At 41.4% G+C, this 23590-nt stretch overlaps 1 protein-coding gene across 1 annotated transcript in view; it reads left to right on the top strand.

The window, feature by feature from the left end:
- Positions 1–22874, top strand: part of LOC126248085 (uncharacterized) — an 80154-nt gene extending 57280 nt beyond the window's left edge. The window contains exons 2-3 of the mRNA XM_049948744.1: positions 7811–7943; positions 22315–22874. Of these exons, the coding sequence (XP_049804701.1) occupies positions 7811–7943; positions 22315–22489 (308 nt within the window). The 3' untranslated portion in view covers positions 22490–22874. The remainder of the gene's footprint in view (positions 1–7810; positions 7944–22314) is intronic.
- Positions 22875–23590: the final 716 nt, after the last annotated feature.

Below are 23590 nucleotides of genomic sequence, written 5' to 3' on the forward strand. Positions count from 1 at the left end.
AGACATTTCTAAAATATCGATATACACATGGGAAACATTTGCTACCCTCACACACTACACTCTGGATGGCTGAAATAGTAGTCTAAACATCAAGTTTCTGAACGTAGATTCTTGAAACTGAAAGCACAGTGTGGTATTCTCGTTGTTGTATATTTTCACTGCTGTTGTATAGTCCCCTACACATATTGTTTGGTAATCTGGTAACACTGCAGGTGTTTGAGCATTCAACGTAGCAGTTATTTTGGTTGAATTCCTGATATCGTTCACAGTCTGAAAGCACTAAATTCATGTCAGTAAATCATGGAATCTCAAAAACTATCACTACGCGTAACTAATGATCTGAGGAGATGCCTACAACTACGCGTTTACTGTCACTAGCATTGAACTTCTACGTCGCAGCGAATAATACCATTTTCATAGCACCATTAGACACTGTTTGACGCTTGGCATGTGGTTCGGACGATGGTGATAGTGAAAACTGGAAGATTGGAAAAATTTCTGCATGTTGACATGATTTCCACCCCAGCAGGTCGGGAGCTGCATCAGGGAGCTTGTCTGCATGATGATTTCATTTCTGCTGCTACTCAGATGTAATTGATTTCCACTACAGTGTGTTGGGAACTGCATGCTGGCTTGATAGCTCCTGCTGCTGCTCCACTAATGTATCAGACACTGCAACGTCTGCATCAGGGAGCTCTTGAAATGGAGGAGAAATAAATGAAGATTATGAAACACACACACAAGTAATAAACTTGGAGAGAGAGGAATGGTTTAATACTTACAGTCCATTGTGCAAGTCAGTTTCTTCTGTGTAGAGTAGGTAGATCTCTGATGACGCTTTATGATGAAGATGATCGGTCTTTCAATATGGGGTACAGACTACAATTGGTGTGTTCGTTTTGTGGCTAGTAAGCCTCCACTAAGGATGAATGGCGGGGGTGGACAACCCCAGTGCCACAGGATTTGGAACAAATATTTTGGACTGAATTCACATTACCTGGACAGCCATTTTGGACTCTGGCGTCATCGAAGACGTAATGGATGCTAAACTTAGGACCTTGCAAGTTAGAACCTACAGGGCTACATCATAGAAATAGTGTTTTCTGCTGTGTCGTTTCCTTTGTTGGAATATCACATGTGAATAACATGCTAAAGATTTGTAGCAGAAACTTCATTATTGATGGGTAGTCTGGACGCTACAGGTGATTATTGAACAGAAATCTGCTGGAAATCTTAGATGTGCTAAGTAAAAAGTAAAACACTTACAATTTATGTGAGCGATCACTTAAAATACGGTGCCAGCCCAGACATTAGATCACATTCTGTTAAGGATGGTTGGAGTTGAACATTTCTTCAACACAGACATCAAATTTGCATCACACCAAGGCGTGTCCACAGCGAAAATCGGTGTTAGTTACACTGCCACCCGTCAAAAGATTGTTTGGGTCTCTATGGTGCAGCTGGCTGAGAATCCTGCAATTGTGAACGGAATTCCTTGTTTTGTCTACTGTTTAAGTCTATTGAATCTATTAGTGCAAATGCTGATATGGTACCAGTCGAAAGTGAAAGCGACCCACACGTCTGTATGAATTATTACAGCGCGTAATTCTGTACAGTGCCAGCATTTTAGAACTTGGATTTATGACCTCACAGAGCCTGTCTCAGGATTCAAAATCTTGGATTTCCTCCACAAGTATTCCAGGTCGGCCGTCTTGCATTGCCATCTTGTATTCGGACCTCATAGACAGATGCACCAGTATTCCAAGTCTTTATTGTGATTTCATGTTAAAACTAAAACATAATACCAGCTTGGCCATCTTCTGTCGGCCACATTTTATTCAGGTCAGCCTTCTTGCATAACCACCTTGTGTTCTGACGTCACAGAGCCTGTCCCAGTATTCTAATCGTGAGATTCCCTGTGTCAGTGTTCAAAGTCAACCAGTATGCTAATGCACCGTTTTGAATTTCTCGCCAAGTTATGCTTAAGACAAAAGCCCTACTTCAATAGGAAAAACAGAACCACAATTTTGCTATTTTTGAATTTCCCGTCAAAATTTGAACTCCCGCAATATTATACATAGTGCAATCGGTTTTTATCAGGCGGGTTGGGTGTGGGGAAAACACATGACGTCATCGATGACAGTGCGCTTCAGCCGACTCAGTATATCTACTAACGGCCTAAACCGAGATGGGCAACCGAAAAGAAGACGCGGTGTCTCCTGCAGAATGAATAAAATCTGTTCTTCAAAGAAAGCAAAGTACAGTGCGAAATGTTACAAGACTTGGCATAATCCCAGGTGGCCCCAGCGCTGGTAGTTAATAGTAGGCTGTGTTGAGGAAGTTATGACAACCAACCAAAGTGAGTTCCGCTTTGGTTACTAGCCTGTTTTGGTTTCCTTCTCCTCCATATGGGATCCCTGAAAGGCTACTTACGTCAGTTCTTTTTATCCTCATCTTAATTGTATGTTGTAATCTTCAGGTGTCACTTAAATCTCGACTATGCGTGGGCGACGTGAACAGTCGGACAAATCTCGCGTGGTGCCAGTCCTGTTAAGCAGTGGCATTCTAGAGAGTAAATTTGCAGCTTGGCTCACCGCAGCAGCGTCATTTTATTGAGGAGTTTTCTGCTGCGGGCTACATGCAGAGCCCCGCCCGTAGAAACCGGTTTGGAAACGGCACCAGGCGTCGAGTGGCCTTCACCACCATCCTTGTGACTCTGCCCGCCGCGCCAGCACAAATAGAAGTGATATTCCTCAAACAGGCTGCCTGGCCAGGATCAAACAAGCATGTGCCTTTCACGACAAACTACGGAAGCACTTATGTTTATTCAGAGATAAGGGAGACATATTAAGCCACTGGCATCATTCTACACAGCTTTTTGATAACGAATTCTGTGCCTTTCGTCTCCTTTAATATCCCACGTGACATAAAAAACTAATCATTCTTGTTTCTTCTATAATCGTTTTCCCTGTCATTCGTATAGTAGGAAAATAAATTAGATCTTCTCGTCATATGCGCCACATATCACTTAACGTTATTTCCTGAAGTACCATATTTTGTTCATCAACTGTGAAACTCTCGGGAAATAAAACAAACAGTAGTTACAATGATAACATAGACCGCTTGATTACTTTCCACAGCAGTAATTACTCCTGTGCATTATATTTTCAACAAAATGGCTCTGAGCACTATGAGACTTAACTTCTGAGGTCATCAGTCCCCTAGAACTTAGAACTACTAAACCTAACTAACCTAAGGACATCACACACATCCATGCCCGAGGCAGGATTCGAACCTGCGACCGTAGCGGTCGCACGGTTCCAGACTGTAGGGCCTAGAACCGCTCGGCCACCCCGGCCGGCTATTTTCAACATGTGTAAGTTGTTTGCAAGTAGTAAATAATGGATACACATTTTACAAGTTAACTGTAACACGTACGAAAAGCTATGAAATATGTAGGACAGTCAACACAGAATAGAATTTTTATCTATCTCGTCTTGGTTATGACACTCCTCCTGGTGTTTCCTCGTTATCAACTGTTAAAGTCCAATGAGTGATCTGAGTAGATGAGAAATAATATGATGAAATGTACGTTGTGTCGAAGCGGAGAGTCCGCAGCTCGTGGTCTCACGGTCGGGTTCTCGCTTCCCGAGCCCAGGGTCCCGGGTTCAAAAATGGTTCAAATGGCTCTAAGTACTATGGGATTTAACATCTGAGGTCATCAGTGCCCTAGACGTACAACTACTTAAGCCTAACTAATCTAAGGACATCACACACATCCATGCCCGAGGCACGATGCGAACCTGCGACCGTAGCAGCAGCGCGGTTCCGGGCTGGAGCGCCTAGAAGCGCTCGGTCACAGCGGCCGGCGTCCGGAGTTCGATTCTCGGTGGGGTCATATATGAGGTTGGAAATTTGAGTTGGCGTTGATAACTGCGCAGTTGAGCGCCCCACGAAACAAACATCTTCATCATCATCATCATCATCATCATCATCGAAGCGGAGAGAGGAAAAATGAAGAAGAGCTCGAATTCAACGAAAAGGAGAAACATTTCTTGTGGTGCGGAGCAATCAAGTAGCTTGAGTTTAGTAGCAACAATGCACGATCACACCGGACAGAGCCTAAAACAGAGGTTCGACTGTGAGCATTAAAATGCTCTTGAGATAATACATATTTGGTCCAAACACATGGTGCGTGCGGTATTACGTCCCAGCTACGCTAAGCATCCTTTCCAGGTTTTTCTATGTCTCATACCCATTGCGATAGCTGTCCATCAGTTTTGACTCTATTAATCGTAGCACCAGCCATAATTAAATTGCCAAGAAAGCAACAGATAGAACAAGCAGAGGATATCAGTACATGTCTCAGTGGAATCTACGTTAAATCAAGCGAAATTTCATCACTGTCGACGGGCGTTAATTTTAATTTAAAAAAGCGGTACATTTTTTTCCGAAAGTATTTGTGTAACAGTGAGAAATAAAATAGACCAGAGAAAGAGTTGACGCGCTTTTGACTGCTCGACAGCATGTGCAACAAATGCGGCGCCGAGTGAGAATTTGAAATACAACTTTTAACTTAAAGTTTGTAAGGGTGCAAGAGGCTATTTGTCTGGTGGGTTATGTAGAAGGTGCGGTCTGTTGTTGTGTGTCCTTGGCATACTATTACTATGTGAAGTCAAACAATAAAAATATTTCACCAGTTGAGATAGTGTTGCCATGCAAAGTGTAGTGGTTAAATAATTTACCAGCAGTTGCTATTGCTATGCAGATAGTTAGGAGCTGAGATGTTCATCCGTTATGGCGTAAGAAGACAACTGAATGAAATTCGGCAAACGATTCTAATTGCTATCAGATCGAAGGTTCCAATTTCATTCCATCTTTTTCAGTTAACCATCGCCTATTGATAAACGTTAATGAGCAAGAATAATGTTGTCAGACTGCAGTGGGCAAAGATGCACTACTTTTTTTACCACAGGCGGCCGTTTTTCTAATATTTGTTTGGTTCTCGAGTGAAAATTTTTTCAGGCTATAAAACTGTTGAAGTTTTCGCATTTATAGCTACATGTTGCAGGAATATGTCATAGCTACACAGCAGCGTTGAGAATTGTGCGCAATATTCACCAGGAAAATATTTCCTAGCACCCTTGAAAATTTCTGTTCGAACATGAAACAAAAATTTGTTTGACATTGCGACACAAAATCAAATATTTTAATATTTAAGAACAAAAAAATGAATCATAGCAGCTGGAAAACTTACATATTAGTGACGTAGAAAGAGTACTAAGTAGATTCCTCAGTTCGATTTCAGCTGCTCTGCTTTACAGTTCCAGTTTTATTCCATATTTCATTTATTTTGTATCGGGAATAGTGAATGAACAAGATCAGTGACGTCAAAAGCACTTGTAAGAAATACATAACATCCTGCATCACATGCATTCTCCCTCTTGATATCTGAAAGATTCTCTATTGCCAACTTCGCGAGACTGACAAATTGTTGTAATTTTACTACACTTTGGGGAATAGATAATAGAAATACGAGTATGTCAAGTGCACACTACAGCAGAGAGCGCGATATACGTAATCCACGAGACAAATATCCCCTAGTACGCTCTAAAACTCTGAGTTAAGCACTGAACTTTGAATTCTCAATTGACATCTCATTTACTGTACGTGATTTAGAGCGTCATTCAAAGGCATGTAAGATGTTTTTCTAATCGATTTTATTTCTTACTAATATGTAAGTCTGTTCATAAAACATTTGACGGTTTTTCTTCTTTCAAATTTTCAGTTTGATGTTCAAGTTATGCTCAGAAAACATGAAATATATATGTGAATATCCATCGTTTTTTATCATTATTAAGAGTATATAGATAAAGAGAAAGCATAGCTATCAGCAACTGTTAATGAAATGTTCAAGTTTTCCCTCAAATCACTAAGTTTTCTTTACTTACCATGATTATTTAGAAGCAAATTAAATGTTTGTAAAGCTAGACCTCATGATAGTCCACTTCAGAACCCATCTGTCCAGATCCCACTGATCGGGCAAAAATAGTACATTATGTAATTACTTGGGAGTCTTGTTTTTGCTCTGCTCAAATATTTGATCAAAACAGATATTGTGCGACACATGAAATAATGCATCAGAATGAAAACTAATGTGTGTAACGGACGTACGTGCTGTTTATAAAAGATAGTATAGATTGACAATAGTTGTCATTTCATTCATTTAATGACTCGAAAAAAGAATTCCTTCACTTTTTCTTCCATCCAACTAAACTTCATCTGCACCTAAGACGATGTTGCCTCTTGATCGTTGAGTGCGAACTGGTCCGAGTGTTCCTCTGCTCAGCCGGAAGTAGACCATCGACTGCGGTGGCTATAAAGTTCTAGAGCTCTCTCTTCGTTTTCATTCTTCAGTGTTTTTGGTAGTTTTTTCGAAGCGCTTGTGTCGGCTAGCATCATGTCTGTCCGAAGGTCTTCTTCAATGAAGAAAGATTGCTCCCGTCTTTCAAGTGTTACATATCGTTTGTTTCTGGTAGCTTCGTAATGTAACGTATACAGTGCTAAACTATTGCTGGACTCAGATTTTGGGAAAACCCTTGAGCCCCACCAGTGGCTTTCCACCTGTTCAAGCAGCGAAACTTACTAGTCATCGGTTATTTCGATGCAGAGGTGAGTGGTGTTACTAAATGGCTCTGAGCACTATGGTACTTAACTTCTGAGGTCATCAGTCCCCTAGAACTTAGAACTACTTAAACCTAACTAACCTAAGGACACCACACACATCAATGCCCGAGGCAGGATTCGAACCCGCGACCGTAGCGGTCGCGCGGTTCCAGACTGTAGCGCCTAGAACCGCTCAGCCACCCCGGCCGGCTGAGTGTCGTTACTGGTTGCTCTTTTAATTATAACACAACCGTGAAAAGCGTTACCAAAGTAGCCAACAGCAAACTTAAGCTTTGGCAATTTTTCCGGGCTTCCATATGCGTGATATAGTCTACCAAGATATGTTAATGATCACATAATAAAGTCGTTATACCAGTGAATTTTCTTTCCGTGGAAAAAACACGGACTGGACTAGCATTTGGCCGGAAATCGGCAGTGGCGTCTTTCTTTGCATGAAGGAATTTAGTGATGCCATAGAAATGATAATGCGAGTCCTTTGCCTCAGTTATGGAGAAACTTGGATTAGCAGCATTTTTCGTCGTCGTAATATGTAATCACACTCCATTTTCATCAGCCTCGGGCAATTAGTGAGTAACCTTATGTTCCGAGCATAAATCTCGAACAATCTTCCTTTCCTTTTCGATCCTTTACTGTAACGACCGTTTCAATTCTTTATATTTTAACTGAAACATCGTCTCTAATAATTTCTTATATATTCATGTCTAATTTTGTGCCACTTTGATACATCTTTATGGCATATCGTGCAGTTAATGGATTTCGAACTATTTGTATCATAGTTGTTGTTAAGTTTCATTCTGACCAGAAGTTTACGTACAGAAGTATGTTTATCATACATTTTTCCTTCTTTTTTTAATCTGAGTCACTTGCTAATAACAGTTAACTCACAATGTTTCACCACAGACTACACCAGCTATCTGCGACAGAAACTACTTTTTAGTAATGGGCTACTTAAATGAGATTTAAGTATAATTTTGAACGAAACTAATATAGAATTATGGCTACAATAATTGCTTCTAACGTGCAGGTGCCACTAATGACTATGTGCTGAGGCTTTGTCTATAGTCTAAGGTTCTGCTTGATGCAAGCACAAATACTTTATTTGTTCGCAAATTTATGCCCACAGCAAGCTCTACACGCGCCAAACTGCTGTCAACGATCAAAAACTCGTGTCTTCCGAAGCTGATATGTGAAATGAATGCCATGCCGTCCAAGGAGAAATTAACCGAGTCCGAGAAAGCCCTCTTAAATCTTATCCGGTAAGTACAGTGAAGCTGTATTAGCTGAAAGCATACACATTTCATGCAAGTAAATACTGTAGAGTATTAACACAGTTTTCTAAGACATCATTTCTTTGTGTAAGTTATGTTACATTACGACTACTGTGACACTGTTCATTCACGGTAAATGTAATGTTTACATGCTTGTTTCACTGAAAAATCAAAATAAAGCTTCATATGAGACCATTTCCTTTTATCACTATAATTGAAAATCTTGTGATGAGAGAGAAGATAATTTTCATTCAAACGTATCAGGCAGATAGTGATGCGTTAGTAAATAATGACGTCGTATATGGTGGCTATGTAGTGTAATAGGAGAATAGTACGCTTTCTGCGAGGACCAGCGTTAAAACTCTCCCCACACTGTCTTATAATTATCAATCATACAAATAGGACTCCAGACTCAAGTCAACTGATGACCTATACTACAATTATTTATATACAAACAAAAACGCATTTAGGGAAGGAAAGAATGTACCGTGCGCGAAGAAAGAAAAATTTTCCAATTGGGTGTAGGAACTGTCCCTCGGAATCTCACAACAAATAATACCACACGACTGTGTGTTAGATTAACCAGAGAAATTCCAAAGATTAAATGACTGACGTGAAGCTATAGCTGTACCATTTCGCACATTTTATTTCTACCGAAAATCACCAGAAACTCAACTTTGTTCTTTAAGTGTTAGACTGAAATTCAGTACCACTTTTTTATAGAAATTACAAGTATCTTTCCCAGCTCGCCCACATAAATGTCTATTAAGTGTTTACGTACATGTGCTTTTATGGAAAGATTACCCCTGTTACACACCATATTGTCTAATACACTACAGTCCGGGACACGGATATGTTCCTTTCAGTTCCAAATGTCTTCCATCTAGACTAGTCTCATGCCCCGAATAAGAAGTTCAATCTTCGAACATTGTAAACTAAATGTTTTACTAGGTTAGAGTGTTTCATACATCTTATTCTCTCAATAATATTTCACTGTTCTAATAATCAGATTAGTTGTTACTTATATGTACCCTTAATGTCTCTCGCCTATGTCCACTTAACTAGCGGTTTCACATGAAGTTGTTGGAAGTAGTGGAAATTATTTTCTTTTTTCGCAAATGAGTCACTTACGTCTACGCAAAATAAACATTTTTTGCCTTCCTATCTACTCTGCAAACCCAGCTCGGGAAGCATTGATGGCCTACATGTAGCCTAGGACTAGGTCCCACAAAACAATTTCACACTACAAAGGCGAAAACTCCAAAATGAATCTTTCTCGAAGCTGAAAATGGCGCAGTACACTAGATAACTTACCATTAAAGCTCATTACAGAACTTATTCGTCATCGCCAAGGCATCGATTACCTCATTATTTACCCTAATTGCTGCAACAGTTGCAGGAGCCCGTAAGATACGCAAGGAACATCTTCAGACGTATGAGAAGGAAGAGAGCGGTAAAAGCTGACTAAAACTCAACGTGATTACCGCAGTCAGCTTTTTTTTTTTGGGGGGGGGGGGGGGCTGTTTGAGGAAAATATTTTGAATCTACCAATTGTACTGTACACATTTTAAATTAATTTCAGTACTTTCTCCACTGCACTTTGAAAATTTATCTCTGGAATACTTAAAACCGTTCGTTTCCTCCTTCGTCATCGGAAATCCGTGTTTATCTCATACCATCACGGTCTTGTAAATTTGGTGCCATAATTCCTTTAGGTATTTTTAATCTTATTTGTACCAATAGGTTATGGTAATGTTTTCTTCGAGAAAAAAAGGGCAAGATGCAACAGACAAACACTTACTCGTTACTCATGAAAGAATACCGGACGTAAAGGAAGGCAAAAAATGTTTATTTTGCGTAGTCGTGACTCATTTGCAAAAAAAGAAAATAATTTCCACTACTTCCAACAACTTCATGTGTAACCGCTAGTTAAGTGGACATAGGCGAGAGACATTAACGGTACATATAAGTAACAACTAATCTGATTATTAGAACAGTGAAGTATTATTGAGAGAATAAGATGTATGAAACTCTCTAACCTAGTAAAACTTTTAGTTTACACTTCTTCACAAGAGATGAGTTTATCTTTGTACTGTCTTTGGTTCTGGGTATGTCCATAATGCCATCAATAAGAGGGTAATTACCATCCCACAGTTGCTTTTCATTCATAAATGTTCAAAGCTTCTTTGCTCAGAATTTTGTTACACAACCACTTCAAACTTCTGTTATTCTTTATTTAATTCTAAAATTTACATTTTCTGATAGTCGGTTCGGCAAGGGCAACCGCCTTCAGATCTGTTGAGTTTGTATTGCATTGTTTATGTATTTATCTCGTCAGTTTCTGTCACACTTATACTCAATTATAATCGTTTCAATAGATCTGATAACGACTGTTTAGACCCGTGAGCAACTACGAAGGCACACTATTAATCAACGTCTGGTGAAAATATTATAACTGCCCACTGTAGTATTCGACGGGCATTATATCAATGTTTGCGAAACTAAACATTCTGTGCATTGGTCCTATGGTTACTACTTTTCTTTTCGTATTTAAAGTAACTTTCACCTCTGAAAATGTTTTGCATTGCCATTAGCCAAGTATTGTGGTGTTCACACAAGCCTTATTGTCTGATGACTGTCTTTTGTTTATCTTTATGATAAATTCCTTACGGCTATTTATCTTTCCTACTTTACGCTCTGAACGAGGGAGATGTATGTAGAAAATCTAAGTCATAGCATATCATAGCATGGAAGAGTAAGCAATGTTCTGGTGAGCACGTATATCCGTTGACGAGTTACACGAAACTGGAAAAATTGCCACGAGCTTACAGGAAATTAAATATGGATTACTTAATGTTAGTAAATAGTTCATCGACCTAAAGCGTCGTTTGAGCACCACGGTATTTTCTTGGGGAAAGCCCTATTGGAGATGATTTGCATTGTCTTCCTCTGACCTGTGAACTGGGTACCAGTCCGTTATAAGTATATCTGTGGTTCAAAGTGCAATACGAAACACGGTGCGGCCGCTCTCACATAAACAAAATGTTGGATTAATCAGAAAACGTCCTAGGATGAACAGCAGCATGTTTTAAATGTGGGAAAATGTAAGTTAATGAAGATTAGTATGAAAAACTTCCCCCATGAACCATGGACCTTGCCGTTGGTGGGGAGGCTTGCGTGCCTCAGCGATACAGATGGCCGTACCGTAGGTGCAACCACAACGGAGGGGTATCTGTTGAGAGGCCAGACAAACATGTGGTTCCTGAAGAGGGGCAGCAGCCTTTTCAGTAGTTGCAGGGGCAACAGTCTGGATGATTGACTGATCTGGCCTTGTAACATTAACCAAAACGGCCTTGCTGTGCTGGTACTGCGAACGGCTGAAAGCAAGGGGAAACTACAGCCGTAATTTTTCCCGAGGACATGCAGCTTTACTGTATGATTAAATGATGATGGCGTCCTCTTGGGTAAAATATTCCGGAGGTAAAATAATCCCCCATTCGGATCTCCGGGCGGGGACTACTCAAGAGGACGTCGTTATCGGGAGAAAGAAAACTGGCATTCTACGGATCGGAGCGTGGAATGTCAGATCCCTTAATCAGGCAGGTAGGTTAGAAAATTTAAAAAGGGAAGTGGATAGGTTAAAGTTAGATATAGTGGGAATTAGTGAAGTTCGGTGGCAGGAGGAACAAGACTTTGGGTCAGGTGATTACGGGGTTATAAATACAAAATCAAATAGGGGTAATGCAGGAGTAGGTTTAATAATGAATAAAAAAATAGGAGTGCGGGTTAGCTACTACAAACAGCATAGTGAACGCATTATTGTGGCCAAGATAGACACAAAGCCCATGCCTACTACAGTAGTACAAGTTTATATGCCAACTAGCTCTGCAGATGATGAAGAAATTGATGAAATGTATGACGAGATAAGAAATTATTCAGGTAGTGAAGGGAGACGAAAATTTAATAGTCATGGGTGACTGGAATTCGTCAGTAGGAAAAGGGAGAGAAGGAAACATAGTAGGTGAATATGGATTGGGGGGGGAAGAAATGAAAGAGGAAGCCGCCTTGTAGAATTTTGCACAGAGCATAACTTAATCATAGCTAACACTAGGTTCAAGAATCATAAAAGAAGGTTGTATACCTGGAAGAATCCTGGAGATACTAATAGGTGTCAGATAGATTATATAATGATAAGACAGAGATTTAGGAACCAGGTTTTAAATTGTAAGACATTTCCAGGGGCAGATGTGGATTCTGACCACAATCTATTGGTTATGAACTGCAGATTGAAACTGAAGAAACTGCAAAAAGGTGGGAATTTAAGGAGATGGGACCTGGATAAACTGAAAGAACCAGAGGTTGTAGAGAGTTTCAGGGAGAGCATAAGGGAACAATTGACAGGAATGGGGGAAAGAAATACAGTAGAAGAAGAATGGGTAGCTCTGAGGGATGAAGTAGTGAAGGCAGCAGAGGATCAAGTAGGTAAAAAGACGAGGGCTAATAGAAATCCTTGGGTAACAGAAGAAATATTGAATTTAATTTATGAAAGGAGAAAATATAAAAATGCAGTAAATGAAGCAGGCAAAAGGGAATATAAACGTCTCAAAAATGAGATCGACAGAAAGTGCAAAATGGCTAAGCAGGGATGGCTAGAGGACAAATGTAAGGATGTAGAGGCTTGTCTCACTAGGGGTAAGATAGATACTGCCTACAGGAAAATTAAAGAGACCTTTGGAGAGAAGAGAACCACTTGTATGAATATCAAGAGCTCAGATGGCAACCCACTTCTAAGCAAAGAAGGGAAGGCAGAAAGGTGGAAGGAGTATATAGAGGGTTTATACAAGGGCGATGTACTTGAGGACAGTATTATGGAAATGGAAGAGGATGTAGATGAAGATGAAATGGGAGATAAGATACTGCGTGAAGAGTTTGGCAGACAGAGCACTGAAAGACCTGAGTCGAAACAAGGCCCCGGGCGTAGACAACATTCCATTAGAACTACTGATGGCCTTGGGAGAGCCAGTCATGACAAAACTCTACCATCTGGTGAGCAAGATGTATGAGACAGGCGAAATACCCACAGACTTCAAGAAGAATATAATAATTCCAATACCAAAGAAAGCAGGTGTTGACAGATGTGAAAATTACCGAACTATCAGTTTAATAAGTCACAGCTGCAAAATGCTAACGCGAATTCTTTACAGACGAATGGAAAAACTGGTTGAAGCGGACCTCGGGGAAGATCAGTTTGGATTCCGTAGAAATGTTGGAACACGTGAGGCAATACTAACCTTACGCCTTACCTTAGAAGAAAGATTAAGAAAAGGCAAACCTACGTTTCTAGCATTTGTAGACTTAGAGAAAGCTTTTGACAACTTTAACTGGAATACTCTCTTTCAAATTCTGAAGGTGGCAGGGGTAAAATACAGGGAGCGAAAGGCTATTTACAATTTGTACAGAAACCAGATGGCAGTTATAAGAGTCGAGGGGCATGAAAGGGAAGCAGTGGTTGGGAAAGGAGTGAGACAGGGTTGTAGCCTCTCTCCGATGTTATTCAATCTGTATATTGAGCAAGCAGTAAAGGAAACAAAAGAAAAATTCGGAGTTGGTATTAAAATTCATGGAGAAGAAGTAAAAACTTTGAGGTTCGCCGATGACATTGTAATTCTGTCAGAGACAGCAAAGGACTTGGAAGAGCAGTTGAACGGAATGGACATTGTCTTGAAAGGAGGATATAAGATGAACATCAACAAAAACAAAACGAGGATAATGGAATGTAGTCAAATTAAATCTGGTGATGCTGAGGGGATTAGATTAGGAAATGAGACACTTAAAGTAGTAAAGGAGTTTTGCTATTTAGGGAGTAAAATAACTGATGATGGTCGAAGTAGAGAGGATATAAAATGTAGACTGGCAATGGCAAGGAAAGCGTTTCTGAAGAAGAGAAATTTGTTAAAATCGAGTATAGATTTAAGTGTCAGGAAGTCGTTTCTGAAATTATTTGTATGGAGTGTAGCCATGTATGGAAGTGAAACATGGACGATAACCAGTTTGGACAAGAAGAGAATAGAAGCTTTCGAAATGTGGTGCTACAGAAGAATGCTGAGGATAAGGTGGGTAGATCACGTAACTAATGAGGAGGTATTGAATAGGATTGGGGAGAAGAGAAGTTTGTGGCACAACTTGACTAGAAGAAGGGATCGGTTGGTAGGACATGTTTTGAGGCATCAAGGGATCACAAATTTAGCATTGCAGGGCAGCGTGGAGGGTAAAAATCGTAGAGGGAGACCAAGAGATCAATACACTAAGCAGATTCAGAAGGATGTAGGTTGCAGTAGGTACTGGCAGATGAAGAAGCTTGCACAGGATAGAGTAGCATGGAGAGCTGCATCAAAACAGTCTCAGGACTGAAGACCACAACAACAACAACAGTATGAAAAACAATCCTGTTCTATTCGAATATAGTATAATTGGTGTGCTGCTTGACAGTGACTCCTATTAAATATCTAAGCATGACAAAGTGACTTGAAATGGAACGAGCGTATAAGGTAGGTTGTAGGGGAGTCGAACGATCAAATTCAATTTATTGGGAGAATTCTACGAAACTCCATTCATTTATAAAAGAGATCGCATATGCTCACAAGTGCGACCCGTTCTTGGGCACTGATCAAGTGTTCGTGATCACCACCATGTCGGATTAAAGAAAAGACATCGAAGCAGTTCAGGGGCATACTGGTAGATTTGTTACCAATAGATTCGATCGATCGACAAGCGAAAAATACCGAAATGCTCCGCTAACTCCAACTGGAATCCATGGAGGCAAGAAAAGCTCATTTAAGAAACACTACTGACAATGTTTTGAGAGCCGATATTTGTGACAGATTGGAGAAAGTACCTACTGCTAGCACTATACATCTCGCGTAAAGGCCACGATCACCGGAAAGAGAAATCATTTCTCCCATGGAACCACACAGATGGTCGATTTTCCCTCGCTACCTTTGCGAGTGGAACAGGAAAAGGTGTAACTAATACTGAGACAAGGTACTAATACATTTAATTAAGTCTGATTGATGAGATGTTATGAGATGATGCCTTACTGACACTGAAGTACTGTTTTTCACTATGACTGTATGAATGATAAACTAATTGCCACTGTTATTAACCAACATATGAACAACTACCTCAACAATTGCTACTGTTTTATCGAAATAAATCAGAACCAATACCTACACTTGAACTGACAAGTGGAAACATCTCACGTCTAGACTTGCAAAACCTACGTATACGCACGCACACAGGCACAGACAATTGTAACATTACAATAGTTATTAATATTTAAACAGGTAAAGTTGATTGCGTGTCGTCTCATGCAAAGCTTCAGAGAATTAATGTCAGTAATGCAGATTACCCTTCGCCGAAGTTATAAATGTTTGATCTACTGTGACTCCTTTCAGATTATATTAAACAGTCGGTGCGTAATTAATCACAATGAACAGAAACTGTATGAGAAATAGCTTTACTACTGATTTGTACGTAATTTCGCGCGGTTATTCTAAATGATGGAACTATTTTCAAAACTTCAAAATGAACAAGCTTTGTACCAATTAAAAGAGGAATTTTTTCGTAATGTTTAACATCAATTTAATTAATTTAATAATTTTAAATAATTTGTAAGTAATTAGTTTTTAATAATTATTTAATAATTGGAAGTGTGATAAATGTTACGAGGCCTGTTCAGAAAGTAAGCTCCGATTGATTGCCAAATTGAAACCACAGTGAACATCAGAAATGTTTTACTTGTAACAATTAGCTACACCTTTCAGCTACTTCTCTACGTAGTCGCCGTTCTGACTTAGACTTTTGTCATAGCGTTGTACCAACTTTTCAATAGCCTCATCATAGAAGGCAGCCGCCAGTGCTTTCCGCCAATTCTCCACGCTGGCCTACACCTCGTTGTCTGTGTCAAAATGTTGTCTTCAAAGACAGCGGTTCATGTGACCAGAGATGAAACTCAGGGGGAGACAATTGCGGACTGTATTGTGGGTAATCTCACATTTCCATTTGAAAACGATGCAGGAGCATCTTCATTGCCCCTGCAGAATGCGGCTGAGAATTGTCCTGAAGAAGAAACAGCACGACAGTTATGTAATGTTAGCTGCATAGCTTCAGGCGAAATTTCCCACCAGGCCCTCGTACTTGGCGGCAGACACTATTTTCTAGACATCTTTACGCACTCACTGCGAGCTCAGAAATGAGAAGAGCGACGTGATGCTGACGGGTTATACTAGAGACACTACCCAACACATCTGTGCAAAGCTTTATCGGATTTTCATAGTCGTTTTCATTTCGCGACCGATCGAAGCTTACTTTCTGAACGCCCCTCGTATGAATGTTCTATGTTGCCACCGTTGGCTACACGGCAAACTTCGACGCGGTTGACAAACTCGCCCCACACACGCGAAAGCATAACTGCTGTTACTGAGTGCCTAGCAGCAGTGATCGTTCAGAGTGAGAGTGGTTGGTAGAGGCGGGACGTCAACAGCTTCCTTCACATAACCCCATAAGAAACAGTCGCAGGGCGTGAGATCAGGAGATCTCGGTGGTCAGAAGTGCAGAGCCAGGTCCTCAAGTCCCTTGCGTCCGACCCAGTGGTGAGGAAGGGAGTAATTCAAAAAGCCACGTACATCACGGTGCCCATGGCGCGGAGTTCCATTCTGTTGGAAAATGAAGTACTAGGAATCTTCCACATCTTGAGGGAACAGCCATTGTTCCTACATGTCCCGTAATGAGTGCTGTCGACAAGGGATCTCAGATCGATTCCATATTCCTAGATTTCCTGGAGGCTTTTGATACCGCTCCTCACAAGTGACTATTAATCAAATTGCGTGCATATGGAGTATCGTCTCAGTTGTCTGACTGGATTCGTGGTATCCTCTCAGAGAGGTCACAGTTCGTAGTGATATACGCTAAATCATCGAGTAGAACAGAAGTGATATCTGGCGTTCCGTAAGGTAGTGTCATAGGCCCTGTGCTGTTCCTGATTTACGTAAATGATCTAGCCGGCCGCGGTGGCCGAGCGGTTCTAGGCGCTTCAGCCCGGAACCGCGCGACTGCTACGGTCGCAGGTTAGAATCCTGCCTCGGCATGGATGTGTGTGATGTCCTTAGGTTAGTCAGGTTTAAGTAGTTCTAAGTTCTAGGGGACTGATGATCTCAGATGTGCTCAGAGCCATTTGAACCATAAATGATCTAGGTGATAATCTGAGCAGCCCCCTTAGATTGTTTGCACATGATGCTGCAATTTACGGTGCAGTTAAACCGTCAGACTATTTCCAATTACAAAATGATCTAGAGAGAATTTCTGTATGTTGCGAAAAGTGGCAATTGGCATTGAACAAAGAAAAGTGCGAGGTGATCCACATTGGTACTAAAAGAAATCTGATAAATTTTGGGTATACGATAAATCGCACAAATCTAAGGGCTGTCAATTTGACTAAATACCTGGGAATTACAATTACGAACAACTTAAATTGGAAAGACCACATAGATAATATTGTGGGGAAGGCGAAACAAAAACTGCGCTTTGTTGGCAGAATACTTAGAAGATGCGACAAACCCACTAAAGAGACAGCCAACATTATACTTGTCCGTTCTCTGCTGGAATATTGCTGCTCGATATGGGATCATTACTAGGGAGGATTGACGGAGGACATCGAAAAAGTGCAAAGAAGGGCAGCTCGTTTCGTGTTATCGCGCAATAGGGGTGAGTGTGTCACTGATATGATACGCGAGTTGGGGTGGCAGTCACGGAAACAAAGGCGGTTTCTATTTGCAACGAGATCTATTTACGAAATTTCAACCATCAATTTTCTCTTCCGAATGCGAAAATATTTTGTTGACACCCACCTACGTAGGGAGAAATTATCATCATAATAAAATACGAGAAATCAGAGCTGCAACGGAAAGATTTAGGTGTACCTTTTACCCACACGCCATTCGAGAGTGGAATGGTAGAGAAGTAGTAGGAAAATGGTTCGATGAACTCTCTGCCAGGAACTTATGTGTGAATTGCAGAGTAACCATTTAGATGTAGATGTAGGTACGTGATTCCCGTTACAGTTCTTTCCGTAAAGAAAAGTGGTCCATAAACCTTTGTACGGGATACGGCACAGAACACGTTGATCTTCGGTGAGTCTCTTTCGTGTTTCAATGGTGAATGTGGATTTTCCAAATCCCATGTGCGAACACTGTGTCTGTTACCTTTTCTACTAAGGTGGAACGTCGCTTCATCGTTAAAAATTACACACTGTAGAAATGCGCCATCTTCCATCTTTACTAGCACATAACCACAAGTTTTTGTCAGGGCTTGAGAGCCTGTACCAGTTGTAATCGCTAGGGCTTGTACAGCAAACACCGTCTCAGAACTTTCCATAAAGTTGGTTGGGGTATTTCAAGTTCTCAACTGGCTCTATTGGTAGACTTACTGAGACTGCGCATAGATCTTGCTAGAATCCGTCGGACACTATCCTCTGACACACACGGTCGGTCTGTGCTAATTTTCCTTTGCCCATACTCCAAGTCTGTTTAAATTGCTTAAACCAACGGCTAAAGCTTTTACGAGTTGGTGGTTAAATATCGACTTTGATACTAAATACCCGCTGCACTGCAGTTTGCGACTCACATTTCACGAGCTAAAGAACGCAGCAAAACCTTGTGCTTGACAGTCGCCGTCTCAGTCACAACTGACAGTGAAACGGAATGACGGCCCTATTGCGGCACCAACTCTACCGGCCGCTTCTGAAACCGTCACTTCCCGTCAAAAACTTTGAAACTTCCTCTTTTCATTGGTATAAAGCTTTTTCATTTTGGATTTGTACTTGAATACATACGATTTTTTGAAAATGGGTCCATCATTTAGAATAACCCTGTGTATGCGAAGTGTGGTATTATATTAATGTATCAATGTTGGGCTACAATCGTGCACGTCCCTAAACAAAGTTATGTTGTCAGATAACAGAATTTTTTTCAAATGTTTTAACACTTCAAGTCAACAAGGCTCTCTTACAAGGACTATATAGCGATGCAAATTTCCCAGCTGCGAGTAGAATCTTAACTGCCAGATTTTGTAATGCGCCTGGTTGTTACTGATATTAAAATACTCTCAGTGTTATGTTGCAGAGTTCACGTGCACACACCCGTCTGTTTGATATGAAAACCGTGTTACCAGATGTGTACTGCTTGCTTTATTCCCCAACTGAGATTGTAGCGATGGCTGTTAATCTCGGCTGCTGCAGGTGTGTCCACTGACCTCGGAAGCTGACAGTGTGGCTACCGACAATTTCGTAATTGAATAAATTACCTGAGGAATTGTAACGACTCATACTATGGCTTCTCCACACTGTCTTGCTGATATATCATTACCAATACGTTTAAATAGCACAAAAGATTACTTAAGACACACTTTATTTTGTATTGTCAGCTGTCGCTATAATTCACCATGTCTCTCCTCCTCTTGGTGAAAAGAAATGGCCATTATTTTCCCAGATTCAATCACTTTTATTGTTTCCTATACTCTAGCTTCTTTGATGAGGACCCACATAATTCTCGTACGTCCGACATCTTGAATTCTTCGTTCTTCTGTCGGCTTCTGTATCGATCTTCTTGATGAATCTTCTGTCTGCTGCTAGTCGCTCTCGTTTCTTCTGTCTTCACCTTTCCGCCTTCTCCCTCGTTAGCCCCACCTTTACGTCGAAACTTAAAAACCTCTACGTTCAGTCTTAATGTTTATTAATTCATTACAATAATAACGCAGTCACACATCTCTGGCAATTTCTTCATTCTGCTCGTCATCGAACTTCGAACAAGCGCTTCCTCTGTCTCAATGGTTCGACTGTGCTCTCGACACTATTCCTTCCTACCGCTGCTACGTAGAAACTACTTCCCTTTCAGAAACTGCAATTGTTACTCCACTAGCAAACTGCCATGTCCTCTCCGTCTTTCGTCCCATTTCTAACTCCCATCGGCAACTCTCTTTCATCTCGATAATATTACAGAGGTCAGTTTTTACCCACTGGACCAAAGCACTTGCCGGCTGGAGTGGCCGAGCGGTTCTAGGCGCTACAGTCTGGAACCGCGCGACCGCTACGGTCGCAGGTTCGAATCCTGTCTCGGGTATGGATGTGTGTGATGTCCTTTGGTTAGTTAGGTTTAAGTAGTTCTAAGTTCTAGGGGACTGATGACCTCAGACGTTAAGTCCCATAGTGCTCAGAGCCATTTGAACCAAAGCACTTCCCATTAAACGTGTATGGAATTTACGTTTGCATGTGCAGGAAATATAGTAAACTTACACACTGACAGAAAAGAAATGGGAACACCAAGAAGGAGTTGTGTAACAAAAACCAAAGTTTACGACGTCTGTTTCAGTTTCGCTCTAGTCGCGTAAGAATGGCGCTAGTGGTGCCACTATCAGGATGCAAATCAGGTTTGCTTGAAATACACGCTGTAGCAGTCGTGAGCGCTACTTATCTTTGTGAGTTGATGTTGGTCAAAAATTCCTTTAAGGCGATAAAGACGCCATTATCAACATCTCACTGAGTTTGAACGAGATCATGTAACAGGGCTACGAGGAGCACGATTTTCCTTCTGCGATATTGCAGGAAGACTTGGCTGGATGATTGCAAGAAGAACGGGCTCCGGACGGCCACCTGGCATTACCGAGAGGGAAGACCATCATGTTCGGTGTTCGGCTCTGGCGCGTCGTACTGCTCCTGCGGCAGCAATTTGAGTGGCAATTGATACCTCTGTGAGACATACTAACTGTTAAAAATCGGTTACTTCAAGGGCAGCTCCGAGCCAGACAACCTGTAATGAGCATTCCACTTAACCCAAACCACCACCATTTGCGACTACAGTGGTGTCAAGCAAGAGCTCAAAGAGCAGACTGGAGGTCTGTTGTGTTTTCTGATGGAAGCTGGTTCCGTCTCGGTGTCAGTAATGGTCGTGTGTTGGTTAGGAGGAGGCCAGTTGGGGGCCTGCAACCAACCTGTCTGTGTGCTAGACCCACTGGACCTGGACACCTGGAATTGTTGTCCGGGTACGATTTCGTATGACTACTGTAGGAGCTCTCTCGTGGCTATTCCACGCACCCTGTCTCAAAATTTGTACGTCAATCTGGTATTACGAGCAATTGTGCAGCTATTCAAGAACAGCATTCCACGAAGTTTCTCCCCAACCGGATAACACTCATCCACATACCGCTGTTGTAACACAATATGCTCTACTGAGTGTCAAAATGTTGCCTTGGCCCGCTCGTTCACCTGATCTGTCTCCAATCGAACACATATGAGTCTTCATCGTACGACGACTCTAGCGTCATCCACAAACAGCATTAACCGTCCCTATATGACCGACCAAGTGCAACAAGCATGGAAGTCTACCCCACAGCCGGCCGAAGTGGCCGAGTGCTTCTAGGCGCTACAGTCTGGAACCGCGCGACCGCTACGGTCGCAGGTTCGAATCCTGCCTCGGGCATGGATGTGTGTGATGTCCTTAGGTTAGTTAGGTTAAAGTAGTTCTGAGTTCTAGGGGACTGATGACCTCAAATGTTAATTCCCATAGTGCTCAGAGCCATTTGAACCAATGTACCAGCGTTTCACTTTTGCAATGGCTCATCCCACTCTTACATTATCATCTCCGCGCGGGATTAGCTGAGCTGTCTCAGACGCTGCAGTCTTGGACTGTGCGGCTGGTCCCGGCGGAGGTTCGAGTCCTCCCTCGGGCATGGGTGTGTGTGTTTATCCTTAGGATAATTTACGTTAAGTAGTGTGTAAGCTTAGGGACTGATGACCTTAGCAGTTAAGTCCCATAAGATTTCACACACATTTGAACATTTTTTGAACATTATCATCTGGTCTTGCAATGGTGACCTGTTTAATATGTTACCGAGGCAACTATATTCCCAAAATTTCATTACATGAATTATTTTTTTTGGTATTGCGACTTTTTTCCGCCAGTGTTTCTAGATGTAACATTGAACTCTTGTACAATTAGGTTTATGCTATAATTTGGAATTTGGGTAGAAATATGTAAAAAGAATCAGTGAAGTACAAATTATATTAAATCTGTGTTAAATACATAGCCCATGACTGAAAATCTGTTGTGCTAACTTACAGTAGAGAAACTGTCACAATACTCTCCGCCATGCACCGCAAGGTGGCTTGTGGATTACGTATGTAGACATAGACGGACTGGAGATCTAATCTCGAACTTTATGATGTGAAGAATTAGGCTTTGCTTATCTAGCCCTTAGTGATTTTAGCTATGATAGTGAGGGTGAGTTCCTGATGTGTTCTGTGTTTCAGCGACACGAGCATCAGCGTGACGGCCGAGGTGACGTCGCGATACCACTTCGCGGCGCACATGGGGCAGCTGATCGCGGGGGTGGACGGCGCGGGCTGCCACAACTTCTACCCCAACTGCCCGTTCCCTGGGCTCACTGCGCTCCAAATGATCAAGAGCGCTCGCGCCAAGCGGTAGTCGCTGCTCCCCGCACCTTTTAGTTTTGTGCACCGAGAAGGCTTCTGGCTAGTGCCGCCAAACTGCTGCCACTTCACGTAAGACGTACTAGTGGTACAATTCAGAATAGTGCACAAGCGTGGCCAAAAGATAACTCTATTACGAGCTGTGATGTGCTTTCGTGTTCCATGTTTTCTTACTTTTATACTGACGATTTTCGAGGAAGCCACTAAGACAGTATAGCTCATTTTATCTATACACAGTGAATAGTTATAAGGCCTGTGCAGTAGTGGAAATGGATACTAATGTTCCTCATCTGTAACAAATTTAATGAAACTGAAGACCTGTGACGATTATGTTCACAATTATTTCACATGAAATACAAGTGTAATGACGAACTAATGAATCTGGAGTACACTAAATTAATTTCCAACTTATTGAACTTCCAGATATCGAAACATGTTAGAGTATCCCGGTGATGTGTAATTCTCTAAAGAGGGTGTTACCAAGTTTTTGGACATAAGTTGCCAACAGAGTTTGCTTGATAACTCTTTTCGCATCTGACCGTTTGAATAACATAGTAACATCAACACAGGTCGCTTTTTGGCAATCTTGACTTGTTTACGGTGCAATTTCTAACAGGAAGCCGTAGATCGCTGAGCACATTTTATGGGAAGCTCTGTGTCTTTCAGTACTACTTTAAACTGCTAAGCCGGGAGTTTTCCCCCTCTGTGGCTGAGCGCTCAGCATGTCTGGGCTACACACAGAGGAACGAAAATCGAGCTCAGTTATTTTTCCTTAGTGAGAGGACTGTAGCGTGGCCTGTTCAGTCTGGTCAGAAACAGTGATTTCACTTTTGAAATCCGTCATTAATTATTTGAAGCACAAGGTGCTGACCACATGCTCCTCCAATAAAGCCAATGTTTCACACGACTACAGCTCTACGGCGTTGTTTTCAAAAAAAAAATTCTTTGGTATTTATCCGTCATTTTGGTGTACGATACTGTGAAAAAGTGAATTAAGCTGTAACGGAAATTATTTCATCACTATAAGAATGAACTATTTACGGATAGAATTATTGTGTAAATTACTCTAGCTGAACTTGGCTCGTAAACTGCCATA

This window comes from Schistocerca nitens, chromosome 3, assembly GCF_023898315.1.
Source record: "Schistocerca nitens isolate TAMUIC-IGC-003100 chromosome 3, iqSchNite1.1, whole genome shotgun sequence".
NCBI classification, from domain to species: Eukaryota; Metazoa; Arthropoda; class Insecta; order Orthoptera; family Acrididae; genus Schistocerca; species Schistocerca nitens.